General features: G+C 55.9%; 2 protein-coding genes across 2 annotated transcripts in view; one reads left to right on the top strand and one right to left on the bottom strand.

Moving 5' to 3' along the window:
- Positions 1-5,741, top strand: part of slc10a7 (solute carrier family 10 member 7) — a 5,766-nt gene extending 25 nt beyond the window's left edge. Inside the window, exons 1-13 of the mRNA XM_068755856.1 lie at positions 1-75; positions 2,037-2,119; positions 2,191-2,327; positions 2,423-2,498; positions 2,673-2,711; positions 2,787-2,822; positions 2,947-3,030; positions 3,102-3,267; positions 3,748-3,799; positions 3,879-3,952; positions 4,031-4,176; positions 4,918-4,951; positions 5,272-5,741. The exon at positions 1-75 is cut by the window's left edge and continues 25 nt beyond it. Of these exons, the coding sequence (XP_068611957.1) occupies positions 1-75; positions 2,037-2,119; positions 2,191-2,327; positions 2,423-2,498; positions 2,673-2,711; positions 2,787-2,822; positions 2,947-3,030; positions 3,102-3,267; positions 3,748-3,799; positions 3,879-3,952; positions 4,031-4,176; positions 4,918-4,951; positions 5,272-5,381 (1,112 nt within the window). The 3' untranslated portion in view covers positions 5,382-5,741. The remainder of the gene's footprint in view (positions 76-2,036; positions 2,120-2,190; positions 2,328-2,422; positions 2,499-2,672; positions 2,712-2,786; positions 2,823-2,946; positions 3,031-3,101; positions 3,268-3,747; positions 3,800-3,878; positions 3,953-4,030; positions 4,177-4,917; positions 4,952-5,271) is intronic.
- A 505-nt stretch (positions 5,742-6,246) lies between these two features.
- LOC137911664 (reelin domain-containing protein 1-like) lies at positions 6,247-8,590 on the bottom strand. The gene is made up of 4 exons (XM_068756045.1): positions 8,386-8,590; positions 7,905-8,166; positions 7,708-7,817; positions 6,247-7,622 (listed from the first exon to the last, which is right to left on the bottom strand). Exons 1-4 carry the CDS (start codon positions 8,588-8,590, stop codon positions 6,247-6,249), a joined length of 1,953 nt encoding a protein of 650 aa, XP_068612146.1.
- Positions 8,591-10,000: the final 1,410 nt, after the last annotated feature.

Genomic DNA, 10,000 nt, shown 5'->3' with positions numbered 1-10,000 from the left:
GGGAATGGTTCATCATCGGCATCGTGCTGGTCATCTCAGCCGCCAAGCTGCAGCCCGCTGTCGGCGTGAGGGGAGGTGAGCGGCTCGGTGCCCGGTGCTCGGGGGTCGGGGGTCGGTGCCCGGTGCCCGGTGCTCGGGGGACGGTGCTCGGTGCTCGGTGCTCGGGGGTCGGTGCCCGGGGGGTCGGGGGTCGGTGCCCGGTGCTCGGGGGTCGGTGCTCGGTGCTCGGGGGTCGGTGCTCGGTGCTCGGGGGTCGGTGCCCGGTGCTCGGGACAGTCCCCGCGGGGACGGACGGCCCAGGACGCGGTTTACCGGAGACCAATGTTCCCTCTAATGTCTCATGTGTTTGAGCAAACACACGAACTCCCTGAGCAGACCCTCGGACAAGTGTGACGTCAGAACTCAGTGCCTGGACGTCACAAACAGACTCCTCCTCCTTCATCCTCTGGAAAACGTCTCCCCGGTCTCCCGTTTCTTCTCCTGTTTGCTCCATCTTTAACACTCGGACATTATAATCTGGATTATTGTTATAATGATCTAAGAAGGAATCGATAAAAGAAACGTCACCAATGAAAACGATGAGTTTTATTGATTTCATTGAAGCAACACGTCTCTGCAATGACAAAAGGCCGACTCGACCTGCAACAAACAATACAAATGTCATCAATAGACCTTAACAGTGATCATTATTAACGGTTATAAACATTTAAAACAGGTTGGAGTCATCATTTGACCTTTAACAGTGATCATTATTAACGGTTATAAGCATTTAAAACAGGTTGGGGTCATCATTTGACCTTTAACAGTGATCATTATTAGCTATTATGGACGTTCCAGGGGGCGGGGCCAGCCGACTGAAGACACTCTGCTGTTGCGATGACAATTTGCTTTGCTTATCTGCGTGATGCCGGATTTGAGATTAAAATGCTGTTCAATCCGCACGATGCGGGACGACTGGTCACCCTTCATCAGAGTCTTCCTCAGCAAGGCTAAAGGCTAAAGCCTCCATGACTCGTTTTATTTCTACTTGTCATTTTCGTCTCTTTTGGGCTCAGAGTGAAGCTAAAACTCGGTTTTAGCTTCACAGAGCCTAAAGAATAAAGACAATAGAGCAGGAGAAAGGAGCAAAGAGTGACGTAGGACACGCCCACAGGACACGCCCTGTAGAACGCATGCAGTCGATCTGGCTGCTATGGTCATTCGAGGTAGCAATAAAACAATGTTATAATAATATATACGCACGTTTAGGAGACGTCAGGATCCCATTGGTACAGAGTTTTGTTTTTAAACCAAGTTATAACGTTGCAAACTTTGAAAGCAGTCAAAATGGCTGCCTTGCCGAAGGACACGTCGCATTCGGCAGAAGATCAAACGCGCCTGAACACAACTCTCGGCCAGACGTCACAATCACGCCTGTATTTACCCACGTAGCAGGCGGGGGGAGGGGCTGAACCGGCCCGGGGGCCGCAGCTGATTGGTCGTCGGAGCCAGCATCTGACCCAGGGTCAGATTTACTCCTGCTGCCTTCAGGTGCACCTCGTAAACTCTAAAAGGAAATCTCTCTGGAATTAGGCAGTGATCAGATCCGATCAGATGCGATCAGATTACTTTAGATCCTCATCCGATCAGATTACTTTAGATCCGATCAGATGCGATCAGATTACTTTAGATCCGATCAGATGCGATCAGATTACTTTAGATCCGAGCCGATCAGATTACTTTAGATCCGATCAGATCCGATCAGATTACTTTAGATCCGATCAGATCCGATCAAATTACTTTAGATCCGATCAGATCAGATCCGAAAAGCTTACTTTAGATCCGAGCCGATCAGATTACTTTAGATCCTCATCCGATCAGATTACTTTAGATCCGATCCGATCAGATGACTTTAGATCCTTGTCCGATCAGATTACTTTAGATCTGATCAGAGCAGCAATGAAACCTAATTGAATGAAGTTATCCGCATACATCTACACTGCTCTCCAGGACTGTAGCCGTGGTTACAGCGCTAACAGGCCCCTCCCCTCCCCCAGGTCCACTCAGACCAGAGATCACCGTGGCGTACGTCGCCGTGTCTCTGATTTTCTTCAACAGCGGGCTCTCGCTGAAGACGGAGGTAAGCCGGTTTTGTTCGCGCCGACGCGGCAGGGCGGGGCCAACCGGGTGTAACCCGATCTCTGCCTGCAGGAGCTGACCAATGCGCTGCTTCACTTCCGGCTCCACCTCTTCGTCCAGTCCTTCACGCTGGTCTTCTTCCCCCTCGCCGTCTGGCTGCTGCTCAAAGTGCTCGCCCTGTCGCCGATCGACCAATGGCTGCTCAGAGGGTGTGTGGGTGGGCGTGGCCGCCAGCCTTTGTTCTATCGGAGTCCGGCCCTGCCAGAAGGACCAGATGAGTGTCTTTGTTGTTGTGGTTGCCTAGGTTACAGACGGTGAGCTGCATGCCCCCGCCGGTGTCTTCGGCTGTGATTCTCACCAAGGCGGTCGGAGGCAACGAGGTAACGCACACACAGGCCACGCCCCCCCGCTTCCTGTCTAGCAACAGACTCATGTCAACGCGGTGGGTGTGATGATGTCACCACCTGCCAGCGATCCCGTGATCCACACCTGTCCGACCTGAAGTGGGCGGGGCCTTGCTCGCCGGCGTCACCTGTGTGACTCTCTGCTTTCAGGCTGCCGCCATCTTCAACTCGGCGTTCGGAAGCTTCTTGGTAAGACTTGAACTCAGTTTCCCAGCATGCAGCAGCGGCGTGAGCCCGGCTTTAACCTGGCCTCTCGTCCTGCAGGGGATCGTCGTGACTCCTGTCCTCCTGCTGCTGTTTGTGAGTCCTCCTCCTCCTCCTCATCATCGTCGGCACCCTGTTCCGTTCACCAGCCGCTCCCTGCCGGGCGGGGCCGCGTTCTTCTCTCAGTCCTTTACTGTCACTCTGACGTCTCCGCCTCCAGCTCGGCTCCTCCTCCTCCGTCCCCTTCACCTCCATCTTCTCGCAGCTCTTCGTGACGGTGGTGGTTCCTCTCGTCCTGGGTCAGGTAGGCCCGTTTGGTCATCGGCGTGCTCGGACACACCTGGACGTTCTTACAGGTTCTTCCTCTGTGTGCAGGCGTGTCGCTGTTTCCTCAAGGACTTCCTGGAGCGGCGGAAACCTCCGTTTGGCGCCATCAGCAGCGCCGTCCTCCTCGTGATCATCTACACCACCTTCTGTGACACCTTCAGTCACCCCGACGTGGAGCTGGACCCCACCAGCCTGCTGCTGGTCGTCCTCATCAGTCAGTGGAACCGGTCGGGTCCATTTAAGTTCAGGATTGGCCCGGCAGACGCGGAGGCCACGCCTCTTTATCCCGTCTGTTAGCGCTGCCGTCGGGTTCCTAGTGACGAGGTCCGGCCCCCAGGACATGATGTCTTCCGTTAGCTTAGCACAAAGACTGGAGACAGCAAGTTAGCAACCGCTTAGCAGGAGCCAAGGAATGATGACATCATCAGCTTCATACGTGCTAGCGTGCGAGTGTGTGTGTGTGTGTGTGTGAAGCGTGCTAACATGCTAGTGTGTGTGTGTGAGAAGCATGCTAACATGCTAGTGTGTGTGTGTGAGAAGCATGCTAACATGCTAGTGCTGACGCTACGCTGTGATGAACAGAAACGGCCTCTCAGTGAGGACCCCTGGTGGCCACATCCAGTATGACACGCCTGTGACGTCATCGAGCGTCCGTGATGACGGACGTTTTATTAACGCCGTCCTCTCTCTGCAGTCTTCTCCATCCAGGTGAGCTTCATGCTGCTCACCTTCGTTGTCTCCACCAGGTGAGGCTCCTCCTCTTTCACTCTGTCACACCCAATCATGTGCGCCGTCAGAGGTCACATGACCCCGGTTTGTCTGCAGGTCCGGCTCAGGATTCAGTCCAGCTGATACCGTCGCCATCATGTTCTGTTCCACACACAAGTCTCTGACCCTGGGTAGGACAAGCACACGCACGCGCGCACGCACACACACACACACACACAGCTGATGCCGCTGTGCCCCTCCCCCTCCAGGTATCCCCATGCTGAAGATCGTGTTCTTGGGCTATGAACAGCTGTCTCTGATCTCGGTCCCCCTGCTGATCTACCACCCGGCCCAGATCCTGCTGGGCTCCGTTCTGGTTCCGACCATCCAGAGCTGGATGACGGCTCAGCAGAAGGTAGGGAGGAGGCGCCGCTCGCCGCCCCGGCCGCATCCCAACACTAACTTCCTGTGTCCTCTGCTGCAGTCGAGTGTGTTGTTGAGATAGGATAGGCCTGCCTGAGTGAGTAAACAACGAGGCCACGCCTCCGTTCCCAATCAGATCGGATCAATCATCTCCAATCAGCGGTCGGATGATTTGAATCTTTGATCATGCAGCAGCGCCCTCTGCTGGCCGCGCACCAATCATCTCCGTCCTGACAGCGCACACACCTGCACACACCTGCGCACACACACACCTGCGCACACACCTGCACACGCCTCATGACCCTGGGATGAGGAGGTTCCCGGTGAGACGTTCAGGTGCGCTCAGAAAAAGGTGTTGCTTCACGGTTACTTCAGGGACAGGAATAGAAGATAAAGCAAACAGACACCTGCGCCAGGTGGATCGGCTCCCTCGTGATGTCACCACCTGCTAGGCCAGCCCTCATCATGAGACCCCGCCCCTAGTATCTGATTGATTGATCTGATTTGTCGATCAACAAAAGTGATTGATTGATTGCTAATGACAAACTGGATTCAAATGCTAATCTGTCTCAATAATCTTTAACGGCGTCGATTTAAAGACGACTGATTGAAACCCGATGGGTGATCCATCGGGTCGATCCCATCAGCCCCTGTTTGGTCTTTTATTTTGAAAAACTAACCTGATCGTCCTCCTGAAGGATCAATAAAACTGCTGCTGTGTTTATTTTGACAGACAGAAGTTGATGTAGTTCCAGTTTATGCAGAAGGTACAGTTCAAACGTCCAACGTCTTCAGGAAATCAGTCTCATGTCGGTGGTGGAACCCCTTCCCCTTCCCCTTCCCCTTCCCCTTCCTCTTCCCCTTCCCCTTCCCCTTCCTCTTCCCCTTCCCCTTCCCCTTCCCCTTCCCCTTCCTCTTCCCCTTCCCCTTCCCCTTCCCCTTCCCCTTCCCCTTCCCCTTCCCCTTCCCCTTCCTCTTCCCCTTCCCCTTCCCCTTCCCCTTCCCCTTCCCCTTCCCCTTCCTCTTCCCTTTCCTCTTCCTCGTCCTCTTCCTCTCTTCTGACAGTCTGCCTTCTCTTTCTGTCCAGGTGGGGAGGAGATCGACTCTTCAGCCCATCTGATGAAGAGGAGGATGACGCAGCCGACTGTGCCTTATCACGACCAATCATCAGAGACCTCAGCTGGGGGGCGGGACTAGTCGCTGCCCCGCCTTTAAACACGGATAATCTCACTCGAATTCTTTTATATTTAAAGAATCTTATTTTTTTATGAAAAGACAAACTTCCTGTTGAAAAGGAGCGTTTGTTTTGAGGACTGGCGCCTCCCAGCAGGAACGGGGAGGAGCTACTGGGACCAACCTCTCGGATTTCTGCTGTTTTCTTCCTCCCAGCTGCCGGCTCGATGAAGACGAGGGACGACGCGGCCTCATCGCGTCGGTTGATCTCTGATGTTCCTCTGAGGTTCCGCTGAGGTTCCGCTGAGGTTCCTCTGATGTTCCTCTGATGTTCCTCTGATGTTCCTCTGATGTTCCTCTGAGGTTCCGCTGAGGTTCCTCTGATGTTCCTCTGATGTTCCTCTGATGTTCCTCTGAGGTTCCGCTGAGGTTCCGCTGAGGTTCCGCTGAGGTTCCTCTGAGGTTCCGCTGAGGTTCCTCTGGATCGGTTCAGACTCTTTGGACCAAACCGTTTCTCAGGGCCGTGTTTTGTGGAGGTGTTGTAGGCCGGCTGGATCTGGTCTGACTCTCAGACCAGATCCAGCCGGACCGTCGTCAAACGATCAAATAAAGACGTTCACAATGTAAAACCGTCAAAGTGGGTTTATTTCAGAAGCAACGAGCAGAACCCTCAAGTTCTACGTCTCGTTTTGGACCAGTCCTCAGGTAGAAACAGACTAAATGGATCAGACCCGGTTCCGAAGCCCCCTCTGGATCAGACCCGGTTCCGAAGCCCCCTCTGGATCACAGCGGACGGACGGGTTTTGCGGCTACGTTCAGGATGCTGTACGTCATAGCTAAATGCTGTGCTAGGCTAGGCTAGGCTAGGCTCTCTCTCTGGTACCGGGACCTATCCCTGTGGGGAAGGTGGAGCTCCAGGTGAGGCCAGGATATCGTACTCCGCCAGGAGCACGAAGCTGTTCTCTGGGATCCTGCGGACCCTCACCAAGTCTCCCCCCTCCTGGACGTGGATCAGGCCTCGGTCCCCCCCCCCGTGCTGTCGCCCCCCATCGTTCAGGGTTACCTGTGTCCGCCTGCCACAGGTGTGGCGGTGGACGTACCGGAGACCCCCCACCAGTATCATTCCCAGGCCGGCCGAGCAGCCCAGCAGCAGGCCGAGCTCCCACCTGGGGGGCCTGCCGGGACGCCGCCCCCCCTCCTGGTCTGGAGCTGCAGCTGGACTGGGTTTAGCGCCGCGGTCGGGAGCTTTTGGTTTCACCTTACGGTCAAGATTTGGTTTGAAGTTCAGGTCGAAGCTGGGATGGGGTTCCACGTTTACGAGAACCGCAGCTGTCGGCGCTGGAATGAGGTTCGGATCCGGATCAGGATCAGGATCAGGATCGGGCGAGGCGAGGCGATTCTGGATTAGCGGCCTCGGCTCCACGGAGAGGAGGCGAGAAGAAGATGTTGAGGACGGATGAGGAGGTGAAGGAGAAGAAGAAGAGCCAACGGAGGAGGAGTTCCTGGAGGGAGGAGGGGAGGAGGAGCTAGAGGAGATCTGAGAAGGAGCAGGGGACGGGGGAGGAGTCGGGGGGGAGGGAAAGGAAAGGGTTCTGGAGGACGTAGGTGGAGGTGATAAGAGGGTGGAGCCTCCAGTGGGAGGAGGAGGAGGGTGATTGGGCTGACCCCGGGTCAGGTTCTGGGATGGGACCGGTTTGTGGAGGAAGGCCCCGGCGGGGGGGGGCTGAAGAGCAGGAGGCTCGGATGGGGGTCCGGGTTTGGGTCCAGACTGAACCTGTGACGGATCCTGAGGGTGGGGCAGAGACTGGACCCCGTTTGGGCGAGTCCTCCCGGGCTGGGACCTGCTGTGGACCTGGGAGGGGCCGCGTGGACCGATCGGAGGTAAACCCGATGTGGTGGGTTCTGATCCAGGACCAGCGGGGGGGCGTGGATCCTGGAGGTTCACCTCCAGCTCAGCATCAAGAAAAGCGGGACTTTGTCCTGTGGCTCTGGACCGATGAGGGTTCTGGTGGTCTCTGGGCCGGGTCGCCGGGCCTACATGTGTGGTCCCGGATGTAGGCGGGGTGTGGGCGTCGGCCTCGCGTCCTTCGGGGGCCCCGTCCTGAGGCGTGTTGCTTTCCTTTGCCTGATTGTTCCGCTGGTTCTCTTGAGGGCTGCGTGTTCTGGTTCCGTGGCGTGTTGTCGGAACCGACGGCTGTACGGACGGCCCGGCGGCGGCGGCGGCGGCGGCGGCGGCGGCGGCGGCCATCGCTTCCTCGCTGAGATCTGTGCGACAGCGAGACGACACAAAAAGGAATCAGAACATCGATCGGATCCGGACCTCGGCCCGGTTTCATCGTGTGGCGGTTACCTGGCAGAGCAGCGACCGTGCTCCTCCTCCAAGGACTGCGTCTCCCATCATGCACCAGTGCAGACTCAATGCCTGCCCAGTATACAAAGTAGGACTGGACCACTGTGATGCTGGGAGGACAGACGGACGGACAGCGCTGGCGTTCAGCTTGGCGTGCTCCAGCAGCACGACCCGGATGTACGAGTCCACATACTCACCAGAACCTGATGTCCCCCGGGGGCCCGGGGGGGGCCTTCCACACCAACGACAGGTTTCTCTTCAGCTGCTTGTCGGCGTGGGTCAAGGTGTCGCCCTCCGACAGACAGCGCAGGGTGCGAGTCCCGGGAGGAGTCAGCGTCCAGGACCCGCCCACCAGCATCGGGCCCGGTTTCACAGCTCCGGTCCCGGCCCTGACTCCGCCCACCACGGTCCGAGCCTGGAGCAGGAAACCCATGAAGTCCCGAGAGCTTCGGACCGTTACTGGAGAGGAGACATGAAGTACGCTGGAGGATCCGGTTAACCGGGGCGGGGCCCCTGAAACGCCGCATCAGCCAATAGGAACGCAGAACCACATGCTAGCCTGTTAGCATCCCTCTTTCTGGACGCCCTCCAGCGGTTCAGACCCAGTTTCGTCCTGACTTTCATTCACACATTGAGTCCCGGGGGGGCCAGGAGGACCCGACGGGTCGGAGGTGTTACCTGTCACCAGCTGTCCAGGCAGGTAAGACGAGGTCGACGTCGTCAGGGTGACGTGACTCCGCCCAGGGTCCAGAGGCTGAGCCCGAATGTGGCTGGGAACCATCGCCTGGCAGGAAGCGCGGCCGGCGCCGCCGGAGAAGCCCCGGGTGGACGGAACCAGGCAGAGCAGAACCGCAGACAGGCCCAGACGGAGGCTGCTCCACATGTCTGGGGCGTTCAGCAGAACCAGGTTCTGATCAGGACCGGCAGGATTGCTCCTCAGAACCACCGACGAGGCAGCGTCTGCTGAAGAGTGTGAGGACGGGGGTCCAGGATGTAGGGGGGGCCTAGATCCGGAGTGAGATCAGAGATCACGTGACTGAACGTGCACGTTTGGGTGGACTGTCCCTTTAAAAGCCTGACGGTAAGTCCAGTACTTCAGAAGCGGCCCTGAACGCACCACCGCATCAGGAACACAGTACTCAGGACTCAGGACGTCATACCTGTACCCGTATATGTACCTGTACCTGTATATGTACCTGTATTTGTTCCTGTATAAATACCTGTACCCGTATATGTACGTGCATTTGACCTGTATTTGTTCCTGTACCCGTATATGTACCTGTATTTGTTCCTGTACCTGTATTTGTTCCTGTACCCGTATATGTACGTGTATTTGTTCCCATATAAATACCTGTACCCGTATATGTACGTGTATTTGTACCTGTACCTGTACCTCAGGTGTTTTAGGCTGTAACTCGATGTTAAACGTCTTTATCTGCTGTGACTGTCGACAGCTGTGAAACGCTGACATCCAATCAGGAGACTGGTTGTTGGACATCCTGGTGGGCGTGGCAGCAGCTGGTGTACATCCTGTTGGGGTGGGGGGGGGGGGGGTCCTGACCTCACAGATAACTGGCTGTGAACAGACAATGACGTCACGGAGCTTCGGAAAAACGGACATTTCTGAGGTACGTGAACGCCTCGTCGGTGATTCCAGCGGAATGTTTGAGCACGTGACCAGCGCAGGTAAATCCGCTCCGCCCCTCCGCCAGAGAACCGGGACCGCCCCAGGACCGGCCCAACCAATCAGAGGATAGGAAGGACCATAGAGGGCGGGGCCTGCATGCGCAGGTTATTTACTACGTTTGCTGCAGGTGAACTGGAGAGGTCAAAATATTTCATTTTAAAGAGGAATGTTTTGATTTGTGTGTGTTTTTTTTGAAGGGGCGCCCCCTGTGGAGAGCTCAGGTACTACATGTGCTGCATCAGAACCAGGTGATGTTCAGGTGATGTTTAAAACGATCACCTGCAGCAGTGACGTCATGTACCTTTACTCCAGTAGAAGCCTGTCTGCTGTTGTGTTTTATTGTTCTTTGTGATATTGGAATGGTTGAATTAGCAGTGGGCGTGGCTAAAGATGTAGATGTGCAAAACCACAAAATTATTTGTGTTGACAATTTCAACAACTCATGCTGAGTAGCTCTATGCGTAGCACCAGGTGTAGCATCAGGTGTAGCATCAGGTGTAGCATTGTGTGTAGCATTGTGTGTAGCACCAGGTGTAGCACCAGGTGTAGCACCAGGTGTAGCATCAGGTGTAGCATCAGGTGTAGCATCAGGTGTAGCATCAGGTG

The sequence above is a fragment of the Brachionichthys hirsutus genome, chromosome 23, assembly GCF_040956055.1.
Source record: "Brachionichthys hirsutus isolate HB-005 chromosome 23, CSIRO-AGI_Bhir_v1, whole genome shotgun sequence".
Classification (NCBI taxonomy): Eukaryota; Metazoa; Chordata; class Actinopteri; order Lophiiformes; family Brachionichthyidae; genus Brachionichthys; species Brachionichthys hirsutus.
This window is presented reverse-complemented; position numbering and strand designations above follow the sequence as displayed.

Bases quoted from the DNA above. Each gene is read 5' to 3' on its own strand.
- LOC137911664 (XM_068756045.1), bottom strand. From the start codon at position 8,590: ATGTGGAGCAGCCTCCGTCTGGGCCTGTCTGCGGTTCTGCTCTGCCTG. The intron at 8,167-8,385 runs GTAACACCTCCG...TCTCCTCTCCAG, and splicing joins GCCTGGACAGCTGGTGACAG to TAACGGTCCGAAGCTCTCGG. The intron at 7,818-7,904 runs GTGAGTATGTGG...CTGTCCTCCCAG, and splicing joins CCGGGGGACATCAGGTTCTG to CATCACAGTGGTCCAGTCCT.